The 22,551-nt window shown below is 50.0% G+C and overlaps 1 protein-coding gene across 1 annotated transcript; it reads right to left on the reverse strand.

Moving 5' to 3' along the window:
• Nucleotides 1-876: 876 nt before the first annotated feature.
• Nucleotides 877-21,320, reverse strand: A3GALT2 (alpha 1,3-galactosyltransferase 2). The gene is made up of 5 exons (XM_044237744.1): nucleotides 21,188-21,320; nucleotides 3,596-3,679; nucleotides 3,305-3,394; nucleotides 2,892-3,029; nucleotides 877-2,186 (listed from the first exon to the last, which is right to left on the reverse strand). The coding sequence occupies exons 1-5, from the start codon at nucleotides 21,208-21,210 to the stop codon at nucleotides 1,499-1,501; spliced, it is 1,023 nt and encodes a 340-aa protein (XP_044093679.1). The 5' UTR covers nucleotides 21,211-21,320; the 3' UTR covers nucleotides 877-1,498.
• Between the last annotated feature and the right edge of the window lie 1,231 nt (nucleotides 21,321-22,551).

Raw genomic sequence — 22,551 nt, forward strand, 5'->3', positions numbered from 1 at the left:
GAACTTGCTGGAGAAGGGGAAAGGAAGGAGAGGGAGAAGGCAAATTACGTTTTCTGGAGCACCACAACAACCTCCACAAGGAGGGTGATCGACATCCCCACTTGACATATGAGAAAACTGAGACTCAGCAAAGGTAAGGGACTTGGCCACAGTCACGTGCAGAGGAAGAGACCCCCTTCTCCCCCCGCCCAACCAGATCTTCCTAGCTCAGGTCTCTCATGGCCCAGGGGTGGTGAAGGCCCTCAGTGAATATTACAGGGTAAGGTGGCGGACAAGTGCCCACCAGAGAAAGGGATGTTCCAGTTCAAAGTCATCAAGCGATAACCTGTTCTTAGGCACACCTAGCCTGTTCTTGTCTCTCATCCAGAATCCAAATGGCCTTCTGGGTTTTGCTAATCTAGTTTGGGGTGGGAGGCACTGGGGGACTTCAAACTGTTTTTGAGAGGGGAGAGATCTCTTAAGTCATACCATGAATAAGTGGAATTTGCTTGTAGGGATGATCAGATTGTGAAAATCATCAGGGGTGATTTATCCCGGAACTGCAGTCCTTTGGAGGAATAGTGGAGGCGGTTAAAAATGCAAGGTCTTTGAGAACACTACGTAAAGGATTCAGGGGACCTGGGGTGAAATCCCACCCTCCCAGGGCCTTAGTTTTCCCAACTGCTGCCTTCCCTGTCTCCTTGGCACTGTGACCACCATTTCTGGAGGGCCTAATGATTTCACCTCCTGTTCAGAGCCTGTGTTTCTCCCCCACTGAGGATGAAGACTCTGGATAGCAGTCCTGGGTAAGGAAACTTACCCGTCAGACAGCCCTATTGGCCCTGCATCAAGGAAATGCCCTTTTTGTGGACAGTGCCCAGGAGAGAGGGCCATAAAGACACTTGGAATAATTTTATTACAATATTACTTAAATATGTACAAACTGTGTTTGAGGGCAGGGGAGGTGGAAGGGCAAAGCCAAGAACTCAGATGCCACCACGTTTCTCCTGCAGCGGAAGCTTTCTCCTTTTGGCCCAGAAGCTATTGTCTTTTCAGAGCGAGAGCCAAAGCTGGCTGTGCAGCTGCTGCCCAGACTGACTCACAGATTCTCTGTGTCCTCAGGCAGCTATGTTCCCTTTTCGTGTCTCAGTCTCCTTATCAAAAAGGGGGTTGGGGATGGCGGTGGGTGACGGGCTAAAAGAGCTCTCCTGGAGGCATCAGTCGAATCCAGGAAGGTCAGAGGTGAACGGTGTAGAGGCAGCCTGGCCAACGCGCTACTGCCCCGTCGTGGTGCTTCGCGGCCGCTGGCGTCGTCGGTCCCTGTAGAAAGTGGGGGAAAGGGGATCTTTCCCTCCCAGCGAGAAACTACCCAAAGGCCACGGTCCTCCTCCCACCGCCACGATCCCACGGCCGGGCCCCTGGCCGAAACGGTCAGGGCTGTTTGCGTCCAAGCTCTCGCCGCCCTGCGGGGCGCCCGCACGGCTTCGGGGCTCCCATCCTGGCCCGGCGGGGCCGGGGCCTAGTCGCGCAGCGCGGCGTACTCCTTGGGCGCCCAGAGTAGGCGCGGCTGGCGGATCTCGGCCCGGCGGCCGATCTCGGGGCTCCAGCAGAACTCGGGCGACAGCACCTTGGCGGGCTTGTGCAGCCAGAAGAACTTGTTGAGGTGGCTCTCGTCGTGCCAGCGCGCCTCCAGGCCGCGCTCGCGGTCCCGCTGCAGGCCCCGCGCGCAGTGCGCCGTCAGGCCGCGCAGCGCCGCCACGCTGCCCCCGAACACCGCCGCGTGGTAGTAGAAGTCGCCGTCGCCTGGAGCCAGCGCGGCGGCGGAGCGCGCGTCGCGTTCGTAGGGCAGCAGCCGCCGCGGCCAGTGGTAGTGCCAGGCGTGCAGCTGCGCCACCGACTCGGCCAGCACTTCGGGCCCGAAGTCGCCGCGGAAGTGCTGGTCCACGTCCATGCAGAGCACGAAGTGCGCCTCGCGGCCCAGCAGCCCGCCCAGCGCTTCGTGCAGCGTGTGCATACGCTGCATGGACACGTCCTGCCAGCGCCGCTCGCGGGCCACGCGCTCCACGCGCAGCCGGCGGCCAGGCGCCAGAGCCACGCGGGGCACGGCGGCCGGGCGCTCGGTGAACACGTAGTACACCACGGGCTGGCCCAACATGAAGTGCCGCTCAGCTGTCTCCAGGAAGCGCGCCAGGTACTTCTCCAGGTACCTGCCGGACGGGCGGGGCGGGTCAGGCTGAGCGCGGCGCCCACCCAGGATCCGGCTCCCGGCGCCGGCCCCCGCTCCACTCCGCAGTTCTCTAACCGCAGCTTTCCCGGCGGGCACAGATGAGTGCAGACTGCTCGCCTCTGCTGCCCAGAGAGGGCCTGGGTTCCTTCCCTTGAACGTGGGCTCCCACTACCTGCCTGGATCAACAGGGTGTCGCAGCACAGAGGCTGTGCTGGCCCTTTGGTCGACTGGGGGCGTTAGCCCTTGCCTCGTTAGGGCTCCGAGCCTTCGCTTACCAAGTCAGAGCCTTGATGCCGCAGGGACCTGAGGGAGCCCAGCTAGCTGTGCAGAAGCCTGCGTGGAGACAGGTGCCCCACCGGTGTTCCGCAGTTGGCCATCCCAGGGGAGGCTCAGACCCTGGGGAGCAGCAAAGAGCCCTTCCTACGGAGCCCTGTGGGAATTCCTGCCCACAGAATCAGGAGCTATAATAACAGCTGTTTTCAGTCCCTTACATAGATAACCAGGATTGTCCCTGGGTGGGGAAAGAACAGTCCTGCCCTCTTCCTGGGAGTCTGGGACAAGAGGTGCTGTCTTTGACTCCTTCACTTGAGGATCTTGTGGCCCATGGGATTCCCCACCCCTACCTCACATGCACACCTGTTCTACTCCCTGCCTGGACAGCATGGCACCCCTCCCCAGACCTTACCTGCCTACAGCAAAGACAGTCAGACCAATGGTGAGGTTCTGCTGTAGAGCCTTTTGCTGGGCTGCAGCTGGGTCGAAGGTGCCATCCCAAATAATGGGGGCCCCCCAGGAGGTACAGGTCAGAACATCAGGCCGGGCCCTGGCCAGGGCAGGGATGGAGAGATAGGTCCATTCGCCCACCCATTTGGTGCACGTTCACTTGCGTGCAAGTGACCCCAGCCCTGGGGACCCACAAATGGTTGTGTCCCAGCCCCTCTCCCTAGAGATCCCTAGCCTAGATCCATAGGGAGGATCGGGAGATGTGTGACCTGATGGGGCCACCGGAAGGAGTACCCGGTCCCGCTGGGGTGAGGGATGTGAGGGCAGGGCCACTGGGCCAGAGCTCTGGAGGGTGTGTGGGCGTTGGCTCCTTACCAGGGATTCAGGAGACCCGTGAAGTTGTCTCTCAGCAGGGCCATTCTGGCAGAAGGGCAGACGCCCATGGGGATGAGGGCTTCCAGATGCCTGTGGGGTGGGGGCGGCAGTGAGGGAGGGGCATGACAGCCAGCTCAGGGTCCCTCCACTTTGCTCTTTGCAAGGAGGGAGAGCCCACAAGGCCAAATGTGCAGCCAAGACAGGCACCACCCCCACCCGCACCCGGAAGGAGCCGCTTTAACCCTGACCCTGCAGGTTCCCACACTGAGCACTGGGGGAGGGGGGTTGTACCTGACTATGGGGAGCCCATACTGGAGCAGCCCTAGGAGGCCCAGCGCAAGGAGGATCAGCCAACAGAAGATTCTCTTCCAGGTCCTGGGTGGTGGGGAAGGGCATTAGCAACTCATTTATATACACGCATACACATGAGAAATTGTTTATGTAATTTTAATGTTTCATGTTTATTTCTGAATACAGATCTACCCTATTCGCATGGCACAGACATTCAGAGGTACAAAAGAGTATACACAGTGCAGTCTTTCCTGGTCCCAGCCTCTCAGCTGCTCTGCGTGGAGGCAAGCCAGTACCACTCTTTTCTTGGGCCTCCTTCCAGAAGTGGTCTGTGCATGTACGGGCAAATACAAACGTGGTAGCACAGCAGATAGGCTGTTCTGCTTCTCGCACTTTCCACTACCTCCACCGACCATTGTCTTTGAGGCTTTTCCCTCTCAGTATCCGAAGGGCTTCCTGACCCTTTTCCCCAGCTTCCCGATATGCCGTTGATTGCATAAAGCCAAGCAGTTTGAGCAAGGCCTCTCACATAGCGCCAGCTTGGTACACTCTGGCTGTGTTCTTACTCTTCTTCTTCCGCAGTGGACCCCCACGATGCCCTGGACATCCTCTCAACTCCACTCACTGCCCTACAAGTCCTTCCGGAGTCTGGCTCTCCCAGTCTCTTTCAAGAAGCCTGCCTGGTCAGACCCTCCTGCCTCCTGGCCGCCTCTGCTACCCCTCTTCGCTTTTCATCAGCAGGTGTCTCTAGTAGGTAGCTCGGAGAGGCACCTCTCAGTGGCGGTGGTGTGTGCGTGCCTGCATCCACCTGCCCACCATCTCAGCACATGGCCCCTCCTTCTGCTCGATTGGCCAAGCCAGAAACCTGGCTGCTCCCCACCCCTCCCTCTCCCTCACCCTCGTCTGCTGTCAGTCCCCAGCTTGGGTTGACTTGGCCTCCTTGATGCCCTCCCCAAACCTGCGCTCAGCTCCTGCTGTGCCCCCAGGCCCTCCAGCGACTCTGCCTGCATGCCTGTCCCCAGGATCATTGGGACACCAGTTTCTCTGCTCCCAGCAGCTCCCCACACGGCCCCCAAAGCCATTCTGGAAAATGCCCGCCTGCCTTAACAGTGTCCCTATCACACGACCAATCCTCCAAGAAGAAATGCATCCAGGAGGCAAATAAGTGCGGAAATGTTCACCCTCACCAGTAACCAAAGACATACAAATTAGAACAGGCTGGCATGTTTTACCTGTAAAATGAGCTTTTTTTTTTTTTAAGATTTTATTTATTTATTTGAGAGAGAGTATGTGTGAGAGAGAATAAGCATAAGAAGTGGGAGGGTCAGGGGCGCCTGGGTGGCTCAGTGGGTTAAGCCACTGCCTTCGGCTCAGGTCATGATCCCAGGGTCCTGGGATCGAGCCGCGCATCGGGCTCTCTGCTCACCCGGGAGCCTGCTTCCTTCTCTCTCTCTCTCTGCCTGCTTGTGATCGCTCTCCGTCAAATAAATAAAAAAAATCTAAAAAAAAAAATTAAAAAAAAAAAAAAAGAAGTGGGAGGGTCAGAGAGAGAAGCAGACTCCCTGCCAAGTGGGGAGCCCGAAAGGGGACTCGATCCCAAGACTCCAGGATCATGACCCGAGCCGAAGGCAGTCGCTTAACCAACTGAGCCACCCAGGCATCCCTAAAAAGAGCTTTTTAGAAAGAAAGAAAAAGAGCAGCGCTGCAGGGATACAGTGAGGTAGACACTTTCACACTGCCAGCGGGGGTGAAGGCTGCTAGGTCTTTTGTGGGGAGCTCCTTAGCTCTGGGAATTGAATCCCCTTTTATCCAGTCTCCCCAACTTCTGGGAACCTGTTCAGTATGGAAAAAGTTGGTGCATGAAGATGTTCATGAGTTTCTGCTTATTCCGGCATTCACTCTATATTTACTAGGCACAAGCTCAGAATCAAGCACTTGCTAGGTCAAAGCTTCTGAGGTGAGCGAGGCACAGATCTCGTCTTCAGGGAATGGAGTCAGGAGGATGTGGGTGGTCAGGAAGAGAGGGAAGGGGTCAGATGACAGATGGCAAAGAGATGAACACAGCACAGTAAAGGCTGCAATTAGTATAAATACAAGATGCTCTGAGGGCAAATTGGAGGGTGGCAACTGAGCCTTGAAAAATGGGGAGGAAATCAGGGAGGCTTCCTGGAAGAGGTGGCCTCTCTCAAGAAGGCTGCAGAGCGGGGAGGGAGGCCTATGAGAAGAAAATGAGCAATGTACAAAAGTGAGAGATGAGAGGAAGCTTGGGGTATGCACCACGCTGCGGGCCATTCTGCAGGGTGCAGTGAGGGGGGGGAGTGGGGAGAGGTGAGGCGGGAGGTAAGCCAAGGCCAGATCACACCCCAACTTGCATTCCATGCAAAGGGGTATCATCTTGAGAACCACTGGGAGCCCTGAAAGATACTTTCCCCAGGGAGTGGTGCAGTCAGATTTTTATTCGTAGCTGAGCTGTTGAGCCTGGACGCTGGGGATGCGGGAGCAGGGCTGGAGGCCGGAGGGTCGCTCCAAGCCATTGTCAGCCCTCGGGGCTAATGGCGATGTGAGCCAGGGTGTTGGTTGTGGGGGTGGGTGGAGGAGTCAGTGATGAAGGGCTGTCAAAGCAGTGGCCTGGGCAGGACTTGGTCATGGTTCCAGGGCCAGGGGCCTGAGTGTCCCGTGGGGGTGGGGAGAGGAGTGAGCCGAGGTGTAGGGTGGAGGCAGGGGGCCTGGGCAGCTCCCAGAAATGCAACTGGAAAGAGGGAGGAGGACAGGAACCAAAGAGGCTGAGGGGCAGGGATCCATGGAGGACTGTGTGTTTCTTTTAGGAGAGGCACTTGGACTTGGCTGGATCCCCACGGAGGCCCCACGGAGAAGGCCTTGCATGGGCTGCTGCACAGGCCCCAGCAGTCAGCCCACAGACTGACTAAATCACCCTTTACTGGCAACTCTGTGGTCACATGGAAAAATGCTTACCCAGGAAGCTTCGAGGCCGGGGGGGAGGGAGGAAGCAGGTTCTAAAATTAATGGGAAGTATGATTATAATTTAGCAGGAATTAAAATATGCACCAGAAAATAAGACTAAAAAAAGGAAAACTTAAAAGTGTCTAGGCAGTAAGTTACAGTAGGGTTTTGTTTTCTTTTATTTTTCCCTTCCAGTTGTTTGTAATGTGCTTATATTGCTTTTTTAATGAAGGAAAAATACAGAGTTAGCAATTTAGAAAAACAACCACCACAACAAAGCCGTGTTAAAGCTTCCTGCTGTGTGCAAGACCGAGTCTGCCCTCTTAGCCCTGTCCAGGGAAGCCTTCAGAGCCCAGCTCCCTCGCTACCCCACGTGAAGTGCTCTCACCTGACTTGACTTTCCCACCTCTAGAAATGGAGACTCACAGATGGCAGACCAAGGACAGTCTTGGAGCTCAAAGCAAAGGGATGTCGGCAACCCCAGTGCTGATCAGCAGGGAACTGAATGTTGAGTTAGGCACATCTATACCACGGAAAGACACGCAACCCCTAAAAGGATGAGGTGGAGGTATGTGTACTCCTTGGAAAAGAGGTCCTGATGTAGTAAATGGAAAAGGGAACAACAGTATATACAGAGGCTGATCCCACTTCTGCGAGGGGAAAGTTCCACACCTGAGGACCCAGGCACTTATAGACGTGCAGATCTGTAGTCTTTTATAAACATGTAGGGAAAGATCTAGATCAGCACTGTCCAGTAGAAGAACAATATCAGGGTGCCTGGGTGGCTCAGTCAGTTGGGCATCTGCCTTTGGCTCAGGTCATGATCTGATCCCAGGTCCTAGGATCAAGCCCTACATTGGGCTCTCTGCTCGGCAGGGAGTCTGCTTCTCCCTCTCCCCCTCGGTGTGCTCTCTTTCTCTCAAATGAATAAATAAAATCTTAAAAGAAAAAAAGGAGAATGTGAGCCACATGTATGAATTGAAATTTTCTAGTAGTCACATAAAAAATGTGAAACAGCTGACATGAATTTTAATAACATTTTAATTTAACCCAGTATATCCAAAATATCATTTGAATGTATGATCGATACAAAATTGTGAAGATGTTTTATATTCTTGTGTTGCTCTAAGTTTAAATACCAAATTCAGTGTGTTTTTTAGATTTGTAGCACATTTGCGTTGGAATCAGCCACATTTCCGGTGCTTGGGAGCCACACAGCGCTGGTGGCTGCCGTGCCCGATGGCATGATTCCAGAAGGCGGACCAGTTAGTGGGGGGCTGAGAGTGGAGGGAGGAGGGAATTTCTACTTAATAGACGTCTACCACGTAGAACGTCTACCACGTTCTACCCTACAATGAGCAGGTGTTCCTTTTGTTGTTGCTAAAGGAGCAATGGGGCCCAAATGGAGTCACTCCTGCTGAGCCCCCCACCAGCAAAACAAACCAATTAGCACCTAACTGCAGTTTCAACTTGTCCCAGAAATATACCTTTAACCAGTCATCTGGAATTCCCTGGTCAGCCCTAGTGAGATTCTCCACCTTCCCCCAGAGAAAAGTGACCCTGCTCGGACAGTCCACTCTTGGCTAGAAGCTTCCTTTCCCCCATCCCCTCCTGCTATAAAAGATTTCCATTTTGTATAGCTCCTCAGAGTTCTGTTCTGTCTGTTCAGATGAGATGTTGCCTGATTTATGAATCATTAAAGAAAGCCAATTTGATCTTCAGATGTACTTAGCTGAATCTTTTTTTTTTTTTTTTAACAGATTGGGTGGCACCGACAGGATCAAAGGAGACTTCTGGTGGCTTTGGGGACAATGAGAAACACAGACATGGTACCCGTGATCCTTTTGAATTCTCTTTCTCCGTGTTTCTGAGGGAGGGCCTCAGGTAAGTTCCCCTTGGTTCTGAGCTCCACCGTCTTTCCTAACATCAAACTCCTGATCTCATTGGCTTTCTGGTCTGGGGCTGGTCAGCTTTGAGCGAGTTCAGGGTTCTACCCAGAACCCAAGCCCCACGCCCTCGGTTTAGTCTGCAGTCCCCCCCCCCCAACTTGATTGGAACTCCCAGCACTTTGGTTCTGTCCCCAGATTCCGCACTGGGGCCCGCTGGTGGTAGCTGCTGGTCCCCCATCTTTTGGGCTTGATTCAGGCCTTCCCCCAGTGCCCACTTTCATGCTGGGAATCACTGGTGGCGCACACATGGCCTTCTGTCCACCACTGCAGATGACTGCTGGCGTCCACAGGCCCACTTCTGTGGTCACTTGGTTTCTGTTAACACATATGTAAGATAGAGGCTATCACTAGTGGGAGTCACAGAAGCCAGAAAGCTCCAAAAATTGGTGGGCATGGGTCGAGCATTTAAAAACTGTTATAGCACTTGCCACCTAACCTCAAAACTCATGTGTTAGGTTAGGCTGAGTTACTAGGTCTCCTGCCAGCCTTAAGAAAATTTCTGTGCAATGAGAGCAGTGTAAAACATCTCGAAATACCCAGTCCAGCAGCACGTCCCTTTCAAGTATTAGTTTGGTTCTGAGAGACTCCAAGGCTTTATTATTATGAGACAAGAATAACGATAATGGGATCCTTAAATTCTAGAGTCAAGCGTGCCATCTTCCAGCACACGGACTCATTTTATGTCTAAGAACTACAGTACTAAAAGATTGATATCTATGAAGTGGCACAATTTTACTAAAGCAGCCTAGAACTACAGTTGCCATTATGGAGAACATTCCATTTAGACAAGATCACTCATGTAAGAAGTGCACTTAAAGGCAAGGGTTCCCATGGTTCCCAAGGGCACCTGTGAAGCTCAGTTGGTTAAGCGGCCAACTCTTGATTGCTACTCAGTTCATGATCTCGGGGTTGTGGGATTAAGGCCTGTGTTGGGCAACATGCTCAGCTTGTTTGCTTAAGGTTCATTCTCTCTCTCCCCCCTCCCCACTACCCACTCTCGCTCTTTCTCAAATAAATCTGAAAAAAAAGTGGGTGGGGGGAGGTTTCCCAAATCAAACCAACTGAATGGGATAGATACGTATTTTATTTTTTTTTAAAGATTTTATTTATTTGACAGAGATCACAAGTAGGCAGTGAGGCAGGCAGAGAGAGAGAGGGAAGCAGGCTCCCCGCTGAGCAGAGAGCCCGATGTGGGGCTTCATCCCAGGACCCTGAGATCATGACCTGAGCCAAAGGCAGAGGCTTTAACCCACTGAGTCATCCAGGGATGACTGGGATACATATTTTAACTGGTATACAGAAGCTTCTCGAAGGCTTCAAGATTCCAGAATAGCTTCATTAAAAAAAATTTTTTTTCATTGCAAAAGGCCAATGAAAATTTAGATACAAGATCATAAAAGTCTACTAAGCCATTTGTCTTCTAACTGTAAGGGCTGCAAGGCCAGAGACTTAAAAGGGCACCTGGGTCTCCCACACTGCACCTTCCAGGGGCCCTTCGTTAAAACACTGGCCCAGGGACTGATGTCTCCATTGTCATCAGTGGAGGAGCTGGAAGAGACATTGTCCTCAAAGGCCCTGTGCAAAATTTCCAACATCAACCTGAATGTCCTTTATCTACCCCCAAAGGTGGGCCCCCTTACTGGCCCCTCCCAGAGTTCACAGGTCTCCAAGGGATTCTCCCATACTTCTACCAGCAATTCCTTTAAACAGGAAAGGGGCAACTAAAGTTAAAACTAATTTTAACAACTGGCCAAATTCTGGTCGATGCTGGAACGACACCCTCTACTTTACTGCGGGGTACATGGGGTGGCTCAGTTGGTTAAGCATCCAACTCTTGATCTCAGCTCAGGTCTTGACCTCAGGGTTGTTGAGGTCAAGCCCCGTGTTGGGCTCCATCCTGAGCATGGAGCCTACTTCAAAAAACAAACCTCACTCCAGGGGCCTGCAAGTGGAATCCTGGGAAAGACTGGAAGAAGGCAGCTAAAGATGAGAATATTCTTTTTTTTTTTTCTTTTAAAGATTTTATTTATTTATTTGATAGAGAGAGATCACAAGCAGGCAGAGAGAGAGGAGGAAGCAGGCTCCCTGCTGAGCAGAGAGCCCGATGTGGGACTCAATCCCAGGACTCTGAGATCATGACCTGAGCCGAAGGCAGCGGCTTAACCCACTGAGCCATCCAGGCGCCACCAAGATGAGAATATTCTTACTAGAGCCAGCTCTCCTGGATCTCTTAGTACCTGGTAGAAAGAGAAAAGTAAGTTTTCACATTGTCCCTTCCTTTCTAAATCCAGGCCACTGGTTATCTCTGGGAATGGCTCTATATCTTGTGAAGATAATAACTTTTGTACCCTTGTTGAGGCTACTTCTTGGGTTCATGCGGTTGTTGTGTGTGGGGCTTGATCCCAGGACCCTGGGATCATGACCTGAGACACTGGCAAATGCTTAACTGACTGAGCCACCCAGGTGCCCCAATATTTGAAAAGATTTAAGTCTGTGGTCATAAATTTGGCCAAATTGGAAGCTGATATTCAGAGCCAGATGACTTTTTTTTTTAAAAAGATCTCCTTCCTTAAGCTAATGTACTTCCTTAAGCTAAAGAAAATCTTTCCAGCATAGGTGGATGGTCACGTCAGTCCTTGGATGTCTTCCAGGCTACAACTCAATTCTCTGAGGAGTTAGAAGTAGCTGTCCTGGGGCGCCTGGGTGGCTCAGTAGGTTAAAGCTGCTGCCTTCGGCTCAGGTCATGATCCCAGGGTCCTGGGATGAAGCCCCGCGGGCTCTCTGCTCAGCAGGGAGCCTGCTTCCTCCTCTCTCTCTCTGCCTGTCCCTCTTCCTACTTGTGATCTCTGTCTGTCAAATAAATAAATAAAATCTTAAAAACAAAAAACAAAAACCAAGTAGTTATCCTTAGCCCACAAATCTTTCGAAGACCAGAAATTGCAGCTCCAGAAACAAGTCAAAGTCTACCCATTCTAGGGGGGGCCTGACTTGCTTAGTTGGTAGAGCATGGGACTTGATCTCCAGGTCCCAAGTTCAAGCCCCACACTGGGTATAGCATTTACTGAAAAATAAAATAAAACGGGAACCTGGCTGGCTCAGTTGGGAGAGCACGTGACTCTTGATCTCTGGGTAGTGAGCCCCACATTGGGTGCAGCGATTATTTAAAAAAATCAAATCAAATCAAAACGCACCCTTTAACAATTAACCTCGCTCCTATTTGTCTCAGAAGGCCTGTGAGTACTGTAAAAATTCTGGCTTTAGGGAACTCGTGTCCTTCCTGGAGGAGTTTGTTTTCTCTCCCTGTGCCTTTGAGATGTAAATGCTCTACCTGATCCTCACGGGGGACTGTCTTCCGGTTTAGGCCATCTCCTTGAACCTGAACAGGGCGATAGGGGCCCTGATTCCCGGCCTGGCTGTAAAAATCTACATATAATTTTTGACTCTCCCCAAACTTAACTACTAATAGCCTACTAGTGACCAGAAGCCTTACTAATAGATAATATAAACAGTTAACACATATTTTATATGTTGTATGTATTATATATTGTATTCTTACAATAAAGTAAGTGTTAGAGAAAAGAAAATGTTATTTAAAAAATCGTAAGAGGATATATTTACAGTATTGTACCGTGCTTACTGAAAAAAAAATCCATCCATTGTAAGTGGACCCTTGTGGTTCAAAGCCATGTTGTTCAAGGATCAACTGTAATTCTTTTTTTTTTTTTTAAGATTTTATTTATTTATTTGACAGACAGACAGAGATCACAAGTAGGCAGAGAGGCAGGCAGAGAGAGAGGAGGAAGCAGGCTCCCTGCTGAGCAGAGAGCCTGATGAGGGGCTTCATCCCAGGACCCTGGGATCATGACCTGAGCTGAAGGCAGAGGCTTTAACCCACTGAGCCATCCAGGCGCCCCCAACTGTAATTCTTAACAGAAGTGGGGAGAAAAGGAGGAAAGAGATCTGTAAAACATAGAAACTGCTATGGACAATCCCTTGCCCCAAATCTAGTCCACAGCTTCTATTAGATTACTTGTCAAGGACAAATCCTAATCTTAAGTGTCTTCTCCATGAAGACGAATAAAAAGCTGCAGCCATCTGAGCAGGTAAGCTTAACTTGTTCCAATTCTTCCCTTATAACCTAGTGAGTTTTACATTACCATACTGGTTTCTTGGCTAAAATTTTATTTTTTTAAAATTTTTTATTTTTTTGAGTGAGGGAAAGAGAATCTTGAGCCACTCCACGCCCAGCACGGAGCCCAACCCAGGGCTCTATGTCAGGACCCTGAGATTGTGACCTGAGCTGAAATCAAGGGTTGGGCACCTAGCCAACTGAGTCACCCCGGTACCCCTTGTGGCTAAAATTAAAAAAAAAAAAAAAAGAAAGAAAGAAAGAAAAAGCTATAAGGTCTCTGCATCCGTCTATATGATCAAAGTGTTTAGATAGATGTATTTTCTATTACAAACCATACCGACCACATTGATTTGTACAAGTGCTCGACTTAACTGGCTTTTTAAAAAAAAGTAAGCACTTACATGAAGTAAGTATTCCTGAAATTCTCAGAAATATAATAGAAAATAACCCAAATACTTTTCAGCTTCATGTGATCTGGGAACATATTCAGTATTAAAGCTAGTTTAAGCTTGGTTTAATTAAGTATGTCTTTAGAGTTATCAGCATTAAATACCAAACAGACATACAACTTTTATTCTACTTGGGTTTCACTAATAAGCTTATATCTCGGTTACAAAAATTTGTCAGCCTGAAAAAAAACTTAGGATGATAACCAACTTTGATGTCTGTAATGATGTTTTTGTGGGTAATCTAACTGTTAGACTAAATCATTTAAACAGATATAAATGGGATAAGAATTTCTAGGTGAACTTTTCAGCAAATAGTTTCCCCCCCAATTTTTTTTTTTAGATTTTATTATTTATTTGTCAGAGAGAGAGAGCGTGCACAAGCAGGGGGAACAGCAGAGGAAGAAGCGGGCTCCCTGCAGAGCAAGGACCCTGATACAGGGCTTGATCCCAGGTCTCTGGGATCATGACCTGAGCCAAAGGTAGATACTTAACTGACTGAGTCACCCAGGCTTCCCAATTTCCACAATCTTTTGACCCCCCAACATTTTAAAGTTTTGCTAAGGTAAGTGATGAGTTAAATCAAACTCACTGAATATCTAGATCATCTCAAAACAAAATAATGTGTGCCACATTGGAAAATTTACTATGAAGAACATAATACTTTTAGGAATATGAAACATATTCATAAGATTGCCAGTAACAGCCCATTCACAATTGTTTAAAGCTACAAGAAATAATACAGTTCTCTGTAAGAAATGAAAGCAGCATGAGCATTTTCGGGAAGAGAAGGTATGAGGAGTGGAAATGCATTTTTGTTGAGGGAAAAGAAAGTAATTTTGTCCTACAAGTAAGACTGGTTATTTGGAATGGGAAAAACAGGACGAGATCTGACTATAAAAAACAAGGTGGCAGATGGTGTGTACAAAAGGAATCTTGGGAAAAGGATTTTATGTGTGGTCAAGATAGCTAAGATTGGAATGGATATGCATTTAAAAAAATGAATTAATGAATGTTAATCCCCAAAGTGCACAGGTACAAAATGAAAATTGGTTTCCTCTCTGTTAAAAGGATGGAGTTTTCTAAGCCTATAGTCTGCCGCTGATAAGAGACTGTACAGGTTTTCCTTTACCTTCAAGTGATCTGCCTGGAAATGAAAGATTTTGTCCTCTCAAAATAATTTCCCGTGTCTCATATCAGATCTCTGGTTACTTAAGAAAACCCAGACTTCTCTATTAGGAAAGCTTGGGGCTTGTTTTTGTTTTAGGACTCCTTAACTCTCAGTAAATCTCTGCAGACCCTGTAATCGTCATTATGGTTAAGCAGATAACCAAGTTATGCTTCACAACGACCTATGTCTTATTTGATCAAGTTTTTAAAAACCTCTTTATATCTTCGGGGTGCCTGGGTGGCTCGGTTGGTTAAATGTCTGATTGTTTCGGCTCAGGTCATGACCTCAGGGTCCCGAGACCGAGCCCCACATCAGGCTCTGCGCTCAGCGTGGAGTCTGCTTACGAACCTCTCTCCCTCTGCCCCTCCCCCTCTAAAAAAAAACCCACCAAAAAGCCCCCCAAACCCTTTGATATCTTTTACAAATTCTGGGTCCTCCTTCCCCCTTAATATAATTCTAAAAGAAGTCTTTTTTTTTTTTAAGATTTTATTTATTTATTTGACATACAGAGATCACAAGTAGGCAGAGAGGCAGGGAGAGAGAGAGAAAGGGAAGCAGGCTTCCAGTTGAGCAGAGAGCCCCATGTGGGGCTTAATCCCAGGACCTTGGGATCATCCTGAGCCGAAGGCAGAGGCTTAACCCACTGAGCCACCCTGGCGCCCCTGTCCACAGCCATTTTTGTCTTTTGTCATTTACAGATGGTTCAGTTTTACTGTGATGCTTTTGTAAACATGTTTCAGCTTTGAGGAGATTCAGTATAGATTTCTAATAACTTTAAGACCATAAAACTGAAATGGGTAAAAAAATTTCAGAACTAATAGGGAAACTGGATTCAAACAGAATATGTATTAATGACATGGGACAGAATAACCAAGGAGTATGATTATTTTTTTATGACTTTTTATCTGAAACATTGCTGGTTCCTTAATATTTTGTTTTTCCATATTTAAGGAAACCTTTTCTCTTCAACTGTATGATTTGCAACAATTCAGTAAAGTATACTTTTGTAGACAAAGATGAAACATGTATTTTTTTCTCCTATCTGATCCCCTCCCGAATTCAGAAACTCTGAGTGTTCTTTTCCTGGCTCTATAGTTAGTTATTTGCCTAAGTTCTATGAGAATCTGTTCTCGTAATAAGACACAATTGGAAGCATTGGTTATATTACCAAGGTTTTGACTGATAGGAATTCACCTGAACTATAGGTATATCAGGTAAAATTTAATGGTGAGTCTTTGGCTTGGCTTCCTGCCTGAGAGACTTTAAAAAGTTCAATCTGAGATCCCTTATGAAAAATTTCAGCGGTTGTTGGGCGTCTGCCTTCAGCTCAAGTCATGATCGCAGGGTCCTGGGATCGAGCCCCCCCGTGGGGCTCCCTGCTCAGCAGGAAGCCTGCTTCTCCCTCTCCCACTCCCCCTTGCTTGAGTTCCCTCTCTCAGTGTCTGTCTCTCTGTCAAATAAATAAGTAAAATCTTTTTTAAAAAAAAAAAAAGAAAAATTTCGGCAAAGCAGTCTTAAGACGGGCTTGAATGGTCAACCACTATTCTTACTGCACCTACATAAATAATCAGGTCAACTTAATGCAAACAGATTAGTTTAACTGTGATTATATTTGGCAAATAGGGGTAATTGTAAAGGGAAAAATTGTGTTTGCTCTTTGTAGATCTTGGATTCTGATCCTGTTTATTGTCTTTGACATCTTGTTAAATGCCTGTAAACAGAATTAGGTCCTCAGTTCTTCTACTTTCTTCAAATATATGACTATGACTTTCCAAATGAATGTTTCCAAGTTTCTCCTGCCCTTCTGACTTGGGAGTTACCGCGCCCAGAGGGCCCTGAATCTCCTTGGAAGGGATTATACCAGGTCCTCCTCACTACCCCGATGGCAGCCAAACTTCAGGGACTTGAACCTTGGGTACACAGCTCACAGCTAAAGAAGGCTCCACCTGGCCGCTGGGTCTGCACAGATGCTGGGGACCCTCCAAATCACATGGACAAGGAAAAGCAGCCGACATCCAGGCAGACTGCTCCCACCCGAGGCACCAGATCAAGACCCCCTACTTTCAGGACAAAACCTTTACTTCTTTTCTTGCCTTCCTTTATTCTAGCATTGGTCTGGAAAGATAACACCTTCACCTGTATCTCCTGGGCCATTGCTAAAGGGAGGTAACCTTTCAGACTTCTCCATTTGTCTTTAAAAACCCCGGTCTGGCCATGAAGGCAGAATCCATTCACAATGCCACCTTCGTGGAAGTGGACTGTGCTCCCACAGGGTCTGTCTTTGTGGCAGCTTTCATCCCCTTTGGGCCTTTGAATGCCTACAGGGGCAATGCACCCTCTCTAAGGCCCTTCACAGTTAGCTAACTGTGCCCCTAACTGTCACAAGCAAACCCAGACACCCCATTGGTCAGCTCCCCTACATTTACATCATTAAGTTAGAAAGGACCTGCCGGGCGGCTTTTGTGATTCAGGATTTCCTTCCTTTGGCAGGTCCCTAACTCCCTGGTTAGGAGTGAATACAAATGAGGCTGTGATCAGGTCATTCTCCTTAACTCTTGAAAGTGTGGCAAAAGTCCAGGGCTGGAGCACTAGCTGCACAGTGAAAATCCTTAGACTCTCTGGCCAGAGTTGTTTTCGTTTCTAAGTTTTTATTCATTTATTTGCCAGACAGTGAGAAAGAATAGAGCAAGAGAGGAAGCATGGGGGGTGGCGGGGGCAGAGACAGAGGCAGAAGCAGATTCTCCGCTGAGCAAAGAACCCGATGTGGGGCTCCACCCCAGGATCCTGGGATCATGACCTGAGCCCAAGGCAGAGACGCTCTATCAACTGAGCCACCCAGGCGCCCCTTGGGAGCTGTTTCTGATAACAGGGCAGCCTTTGATGAACTTTGAGCTGAACACAGAGTCAGGGCTGTGCCCAGCACCTCCCGCTGCCCTGGGATGAACACTTCTGGGGAAGACAAAACTCACTTCTGGAAGGGCGCCAAGCGAGCCATTTGGCTTAAAAAGGTAACCCCTTGTGGCTCAGATGGTTAAGCCTCTGCCTTTGCTCGGGTCATGATCACAGGGTCCTGGGATCGAGCCCCACATCGGGCTCTCTGCTCAGCGGGAGCCTGCTTCCCACCCCCCTCTCAGCCTGCTTCTCTGCCTACTCGTGGTCTCTGTCTGTCAAAGAGAACAGTGGTGTCTCTCTGTCAAATTAATAAAATCTTAAAAAAAAAAAAAGGTAACCCCTTCCTTGGGGTCTTTCTTTGCCTTACTTGATTTTGATGGATTTGGGTCTTGGGGCCCATGGCTCCTGCGTGCTCTCTAGACAGAGACAAGTGTCCCGCTGATGATAATCACAGTACTAATCCTGGGGTACCGTCCTCTCTCAGAAGCTGTACAGGCATGTTCGAAGGCCTGACCCCCAAGCAAATGATCTCCCTGAGACTGGGGCATTAAGAAGGGAATGGATGAACGTCTAACTTAAACAGTGTGAGCCTGACGTCATGACCTGCGAGTTCACAGCGAGCAGCAGCAAGCGGCGGGAGAGCTTCGTAGGGACGGTTGGGAAGGGCACCCACGCCTTACGGTTTCATCTCCATTTAAACCGAGAATCCGATCAAAAGGAGGGAACTGTTACAAAAGAAACAGCGGGCCCCAAATGGAGCCACAGACACTCAGACCCTGTCAGCCAACCAACATTCAGGATCTAACGTAACTTCAGTTCCAATTTCTCACAGGAATCTATCTTTTAACCAGTCAGTCTGGAATTACCTGGTCAGCCCTAGCGAGGCCATCTGCCTGACAGACCCCGAGCCTTCCCCCAGAGGAAAGTGACCCTGCTGGAAATAGTCCATTCTTTGCTAGAAGCTTCCTCCCCCCACCCCATCCCCTCCTGCCTATAAAAGCCTTCCATTTTGTAAGGCTCCTCAGAGCTCCTTTCTGTCTGCTGAGATGAGATGCTGCCCGGTTCATGAATCATTAAAGAAAGCCAATTGGATCTTCAAATTTCCTCAGTGGAATTTTTTTTTTAATGTTGTCTAACGGAAGAAATGAATGTCTGTTTCTTCACACTCATCTCTTGTCCAGCTTCACCACCCCGTGTTCTAGTCACCCTGAGGGCTGCCTCTCCTTCTCTGGCTCACTTCACCTCTGGCGTTCCTACAACCCCCTCCTCATGTTCCATAATTTGCTCAAAGAACAGGTCATATGTCTCAGGGGGGCACTTCAGTCGCATTTCCTGGTTTATTTTTGAACAACCCGATGAAGGGCTACATAGAAGGACGTCCAGAATGGTCTAGAGCTTGGGAGCGTCTGTCCCCTCGCAGCTGGAAGACAACCACCCTCGGACGTCCAGAATGGTCTAGAGCTTGGGAGCGTCTGTCCCCTCGCAGCTGGAAGACAACCACCCTCGGACGTCCAGAATGGTCTAGAGCTTGGGAGTGTCTGTCGCCTCGCAGCTGGAAGACAACCACCCTCGGAGCATTTGGACCCCTTCATGAACCCGGAAACTTTCTAAACACTGCTGTTCAGGGCTTTTTATGACCCAGTGTTCAGCCCCACCTTCCCTCCCTTCAAGGTGAGGGTGAGGCTGAAAGTTCCAAGCCTCTAATGCCTGGATCTCTCTGGCGACTGGGCCCATCCTGAGGCTATGGAGGGGCCTACCTTGAGTCACCTTATTAGCATAAACTCAGCTGTGACGTGGTGACATGGCTTATTAGGAAGAGCAAAACACGTTCCAGTCACTGAGGAAATGCCAGGGTTGAAGGACTCCCTTCTGGGCTGGGAGCACGAGGAAAAGACCGAAAGTCGTCTTAAACCACACCCTCGATCAGAGTTCCCTTCCGGACCTGGCGAAGGGCCGAATCACTGTTGGGGCCTCTGGTGGGACTGTTCTGGGCATCATGGGTCCAGTGACAGAGGACGCCTGGGGGGACTCGTACCACATGCTCTTTCCACCTGGGTGTCTCCCAGGGCGCCTCAGATTTAATGGCCAAAAGGGAAGTCTCGATTTTCCTCAGAACCCTGCTCTCCATTCACGTCTCCTCCATCTTGGTAAATGACATCATGACGTCCTGTGTTCTCTGTGACTGGTCCCAGTTACCTGAGTGGGGCCCCTTCCCCTCCCCTCACAGCTGTCAGTTACCAAGTCCTCCGGCTTCTGCCTCCTTGCCAGAGCCACAAGCTCCCTTGTCCCCACCCCACAGAGCCATTCCCGCCTCACTGCTTCTCATTTGGATTCCTGTGTCTGACTTGCCTCTGTGTCTTCCCCACCTCTGTGGTGTTTGCTCTTATTTTCCTACCAACCACCACGAAGTTCCAGAGGAAACTTCCAACACCCACCCTCCTTGTGATGCCTTCCTCGATGCCCCCACCAACACCTGCCACCAGGTGCCTCTCGGACCTGGGCATACCTCTCCTCCAGCACATGCCCAGCCAGACTCTGTACCTCTGCCCCACCAGCCTGTGCACGCCTGTTTTCTTGGACTTCATATTCTCGGTGCCAAACCTAAGAGCCTGCCTGGTGGCTGGTGGTAGTGATGACTGTTTAGCAAAGGAATAAAGCAACGAATGGTTTTCTCATTCTCTTTCCCAGCCTTCTTAAGACTCCCAGTCTTTCTTAAGACTGTGTGCTTCTGTGTTAAGTCTACACTCTTTACAAATAATCCCAGACGTTGTTTAGGAGGCAGACCCTCTGCCTGCTGAGTGTTTTCTGTCCCTATCTCATGGGGGTCTTCCCCCAGGCCCTTGAAGGAGATGCCGTTGACTGTCTCCATCTTATGAGGAAACTGAGGCTCAGAAGCGTTCAAGCACTTGCTCAGGCTCACCCAACTGGTTAAGCTGCGGAGCTGAGGTTTGAAACGAGGTCTGATTCCAAAGCCAGAACACAGCATCTGGGGTTCCTTAAGACCAGGCCCCGCTCAGTCCTGAGGCTTATCTCCCAGGGGTCTCTGGCTGTGTTGTTATTCTCCCAAGGCACCTCACGTTCCCGCTGGTGTCCCCAGCAGAAAACTTTCTCTCCCCTCCCGTGCTCGCACCTCACTGGGCTGCTGGAGGGCGGGCTGCAGTACTACCCCCAGAACAGACCCCCAGAGGGCAAAGTCGGCTACTGGGACAGGAAAAGACTGGAATCAACCTCTCTCGGCCCCCAGGTGTCTTGAACTTTTAGCCAGCCCCTTCCCAACCTGGGTGGGGAAAGCTGATGCTTATCTTGGGTGCTGGGCCTCGGCCAGGGCAGCCAGGTGGAGCGGGCCCCAACTGGCCCGGGTGAGGGCTCAGAGGGTGCCCGGATCTAGGCCTGTGGCACCTGCCAGCTCCCACTACCCCCTCCCAGGCCCCAGCTCAGCAGCCCTTAGTCCATAGGGGCCTCTGCCTGGCCCATACTCCCACACACCTTGCTCAGCTGTTTTCAGAGGCACCCCCTTCACCCCACCTTTCCTACCTGCACAAGGTGGTCCCTCAAGCCTGCCCCGTGCTCTGTCCCCTACAGCCTCCTGGCTTTCAAGAAGGGGCTGAAGATCAACCATTAGTTCTTAAGTGGGAACAAGTTTCAATCGTGGACGGTCAGTCCCAATAGGACCAGAGAGAGCTCTTGGCTACGGTGAGGGACACAGCCCTAGGTCTTCCTCCTTTCGCTCACCAAGGGGGCTCGGAGTTAAGGAAAGCAAGAGGAGCTACCCAGCTCTCCTGACAAGATCCACAAGATCTCTCATGATGCAGTGTCCTCCCCCACCCCCCACCGCACCCTGCCTCGTTGACTGTCTCGACCCCTTGAGCAAGGTCCTCTTTCAGAGTCCTCTTCTCCCAGGAGCACCATGGCTCAGCTGGTACTCAGCAGGCCGGCCTTTGTGCCTCGTCCTTCACTGTTCTGGCCACCAGGCTGGGCTCCTCTCAGGTCTGCTGTCCTGCCCCATCTTCCCCCCCCACACGGGCAATGTCTCCAACTCACCTGAGTCTCTCCCTGAGAGCCATGTTCGAGAAGCTGGGAAGACAGCTGGCCAAGAAGAACCCTCGAGCTCGGAGTCAGGGTAGAAATGACCAGTTCCTGGTGACTGGGACAAAGCAGCTCCAAGCCAGCTGTCAGAAACCACACCCACAGGAGTGGGCAGAGAGAACTGCCTGGAGAGGGACTCCCTGGGGGGGGGCGGTGCCTGCTGGAGGAAGCTGGCCCCAGGATGGGGGCGGGGGGGGGGGGGCTAGAGCCCCTCTGGCGCCAATCACCTGGAAGAAGGTGGATCTGAGTAAGGCCAGCGCTGGTTGGCCCGAGGCTCTGAGCTAATTTGTACTGACTTCTCTTACCTGCCTGAGGGTCCCTGTCTTGGAGGGTCAGTGTCTTGGAGCCCTGGGAAAGGTCTGTGGGTCGGGCTCTGGTATTTGCCATCCAGGGAAAATCCTGTTCTGCACGGAGCTTCAGCCAGATCTCAAGGGCACTGGTCACCTGAGTATGACCTTGGAGAACTCACCATAAAATGGGGTGCATATGCCAGTCGCCCAGGACAGTCTAAGAGCCGCGCAAGATAGAGGATATGAAACAGTTCCGTAAGGTTTACACTGGGCAGGATTTTTTTAAAAAGTGCAGATTGTGAGCCCTCAGAAATCAGTTTTGCAGATCATGGATCGTGACCAAGATTTAAAAGGTATGAACAGGAAGGGAATTGAAAGGAAAATATCAGAATGTACATAAGGGTAGGTATTGTTTTGTGAAGTTGTTGCCTTGAATACCTATACTTAAGTGCGTGTATGAGAGTGGGAAACGTTTTCCTAAACCGTGCCTCGTGACCAAAAAAGGTCTGCACAATTCTATGTAAAGTGTAAGCAACAGGAGTAAATGCAGGTTTTCCTGCCCTCTGAAAAAGTGTTCTTTCTGGAAACTTCCATAAGCAGAAAGGACGTAAAGTGACGACGGTTTAATTTCATCATTAATTTATATGGAGAGTGCTTTCAGTGTTCCCAGACCCAGAAGGTAACCCGTCCTGGGCTTTTCTGTTAGGACACACCCTGCTAACAGACACAGGAACAAGGGGAGGCAGAGTCCTGGGGGCTGGGATGCTGAGCACCCCGGGAAGGAGCACAGGCTTCCATCTGCGGCTCGCTGCCGAACAGACGCTGAACTAGCTATTTTCACTTTTTGCCTTTTTTTTTTTCCCCCAGAACAGCAAAAACCTTGGGATTTGTTTTGGTCCATGAAAACAGGGACTCGTGTAGGTCTTTTGTAAGTAAAGTGGCCTAACAACGAGCTTTCTCAAGTGGGGAGATCTGCCTGGATTTAGAGCATCACCCTTCACACGCAGAGAGGGAATGACACCGGTATTT

Source organism: Neovison vison, chromosome 2 (genome assembly GCF_020171115.1).
Source record: "Neovison vison isolate M4711 chromosome 2, ASM_NN_V1, whole genome shotgun sequence".
In the NCBI taxonomy this organism is placed as follows: domain Eukaryota; kingdom Metazoa; phylum Chordata; class Mammalia; order Carnivora; family Mustelidae; genus Neogale; species Neogale vison.

Excerpts from the sequence above, each read along its gene's own strand:
- A3GALT2 (XM_044237744.1), bottom strand. The coding sequence starts at position 21,210 with ATGGCTCTCAGGGAGAGACTCAG. Across the intron at positions 3,395-3,595 it reads TATGGGCTCCCCATAGTCAG|GCATCTGGAAGCCCTCATCC; the intron begins GTACAACCCCCC and ends CCCACCCCACAG. Across the intron at positions 2,187-2,891 it reads ACTGTCTTTGCTGTAGGCAG|GTACCTGGAGAAGTACCTGG; the intron begins GTAAGGTCTGGG and ends CCCGTCCGGCAG.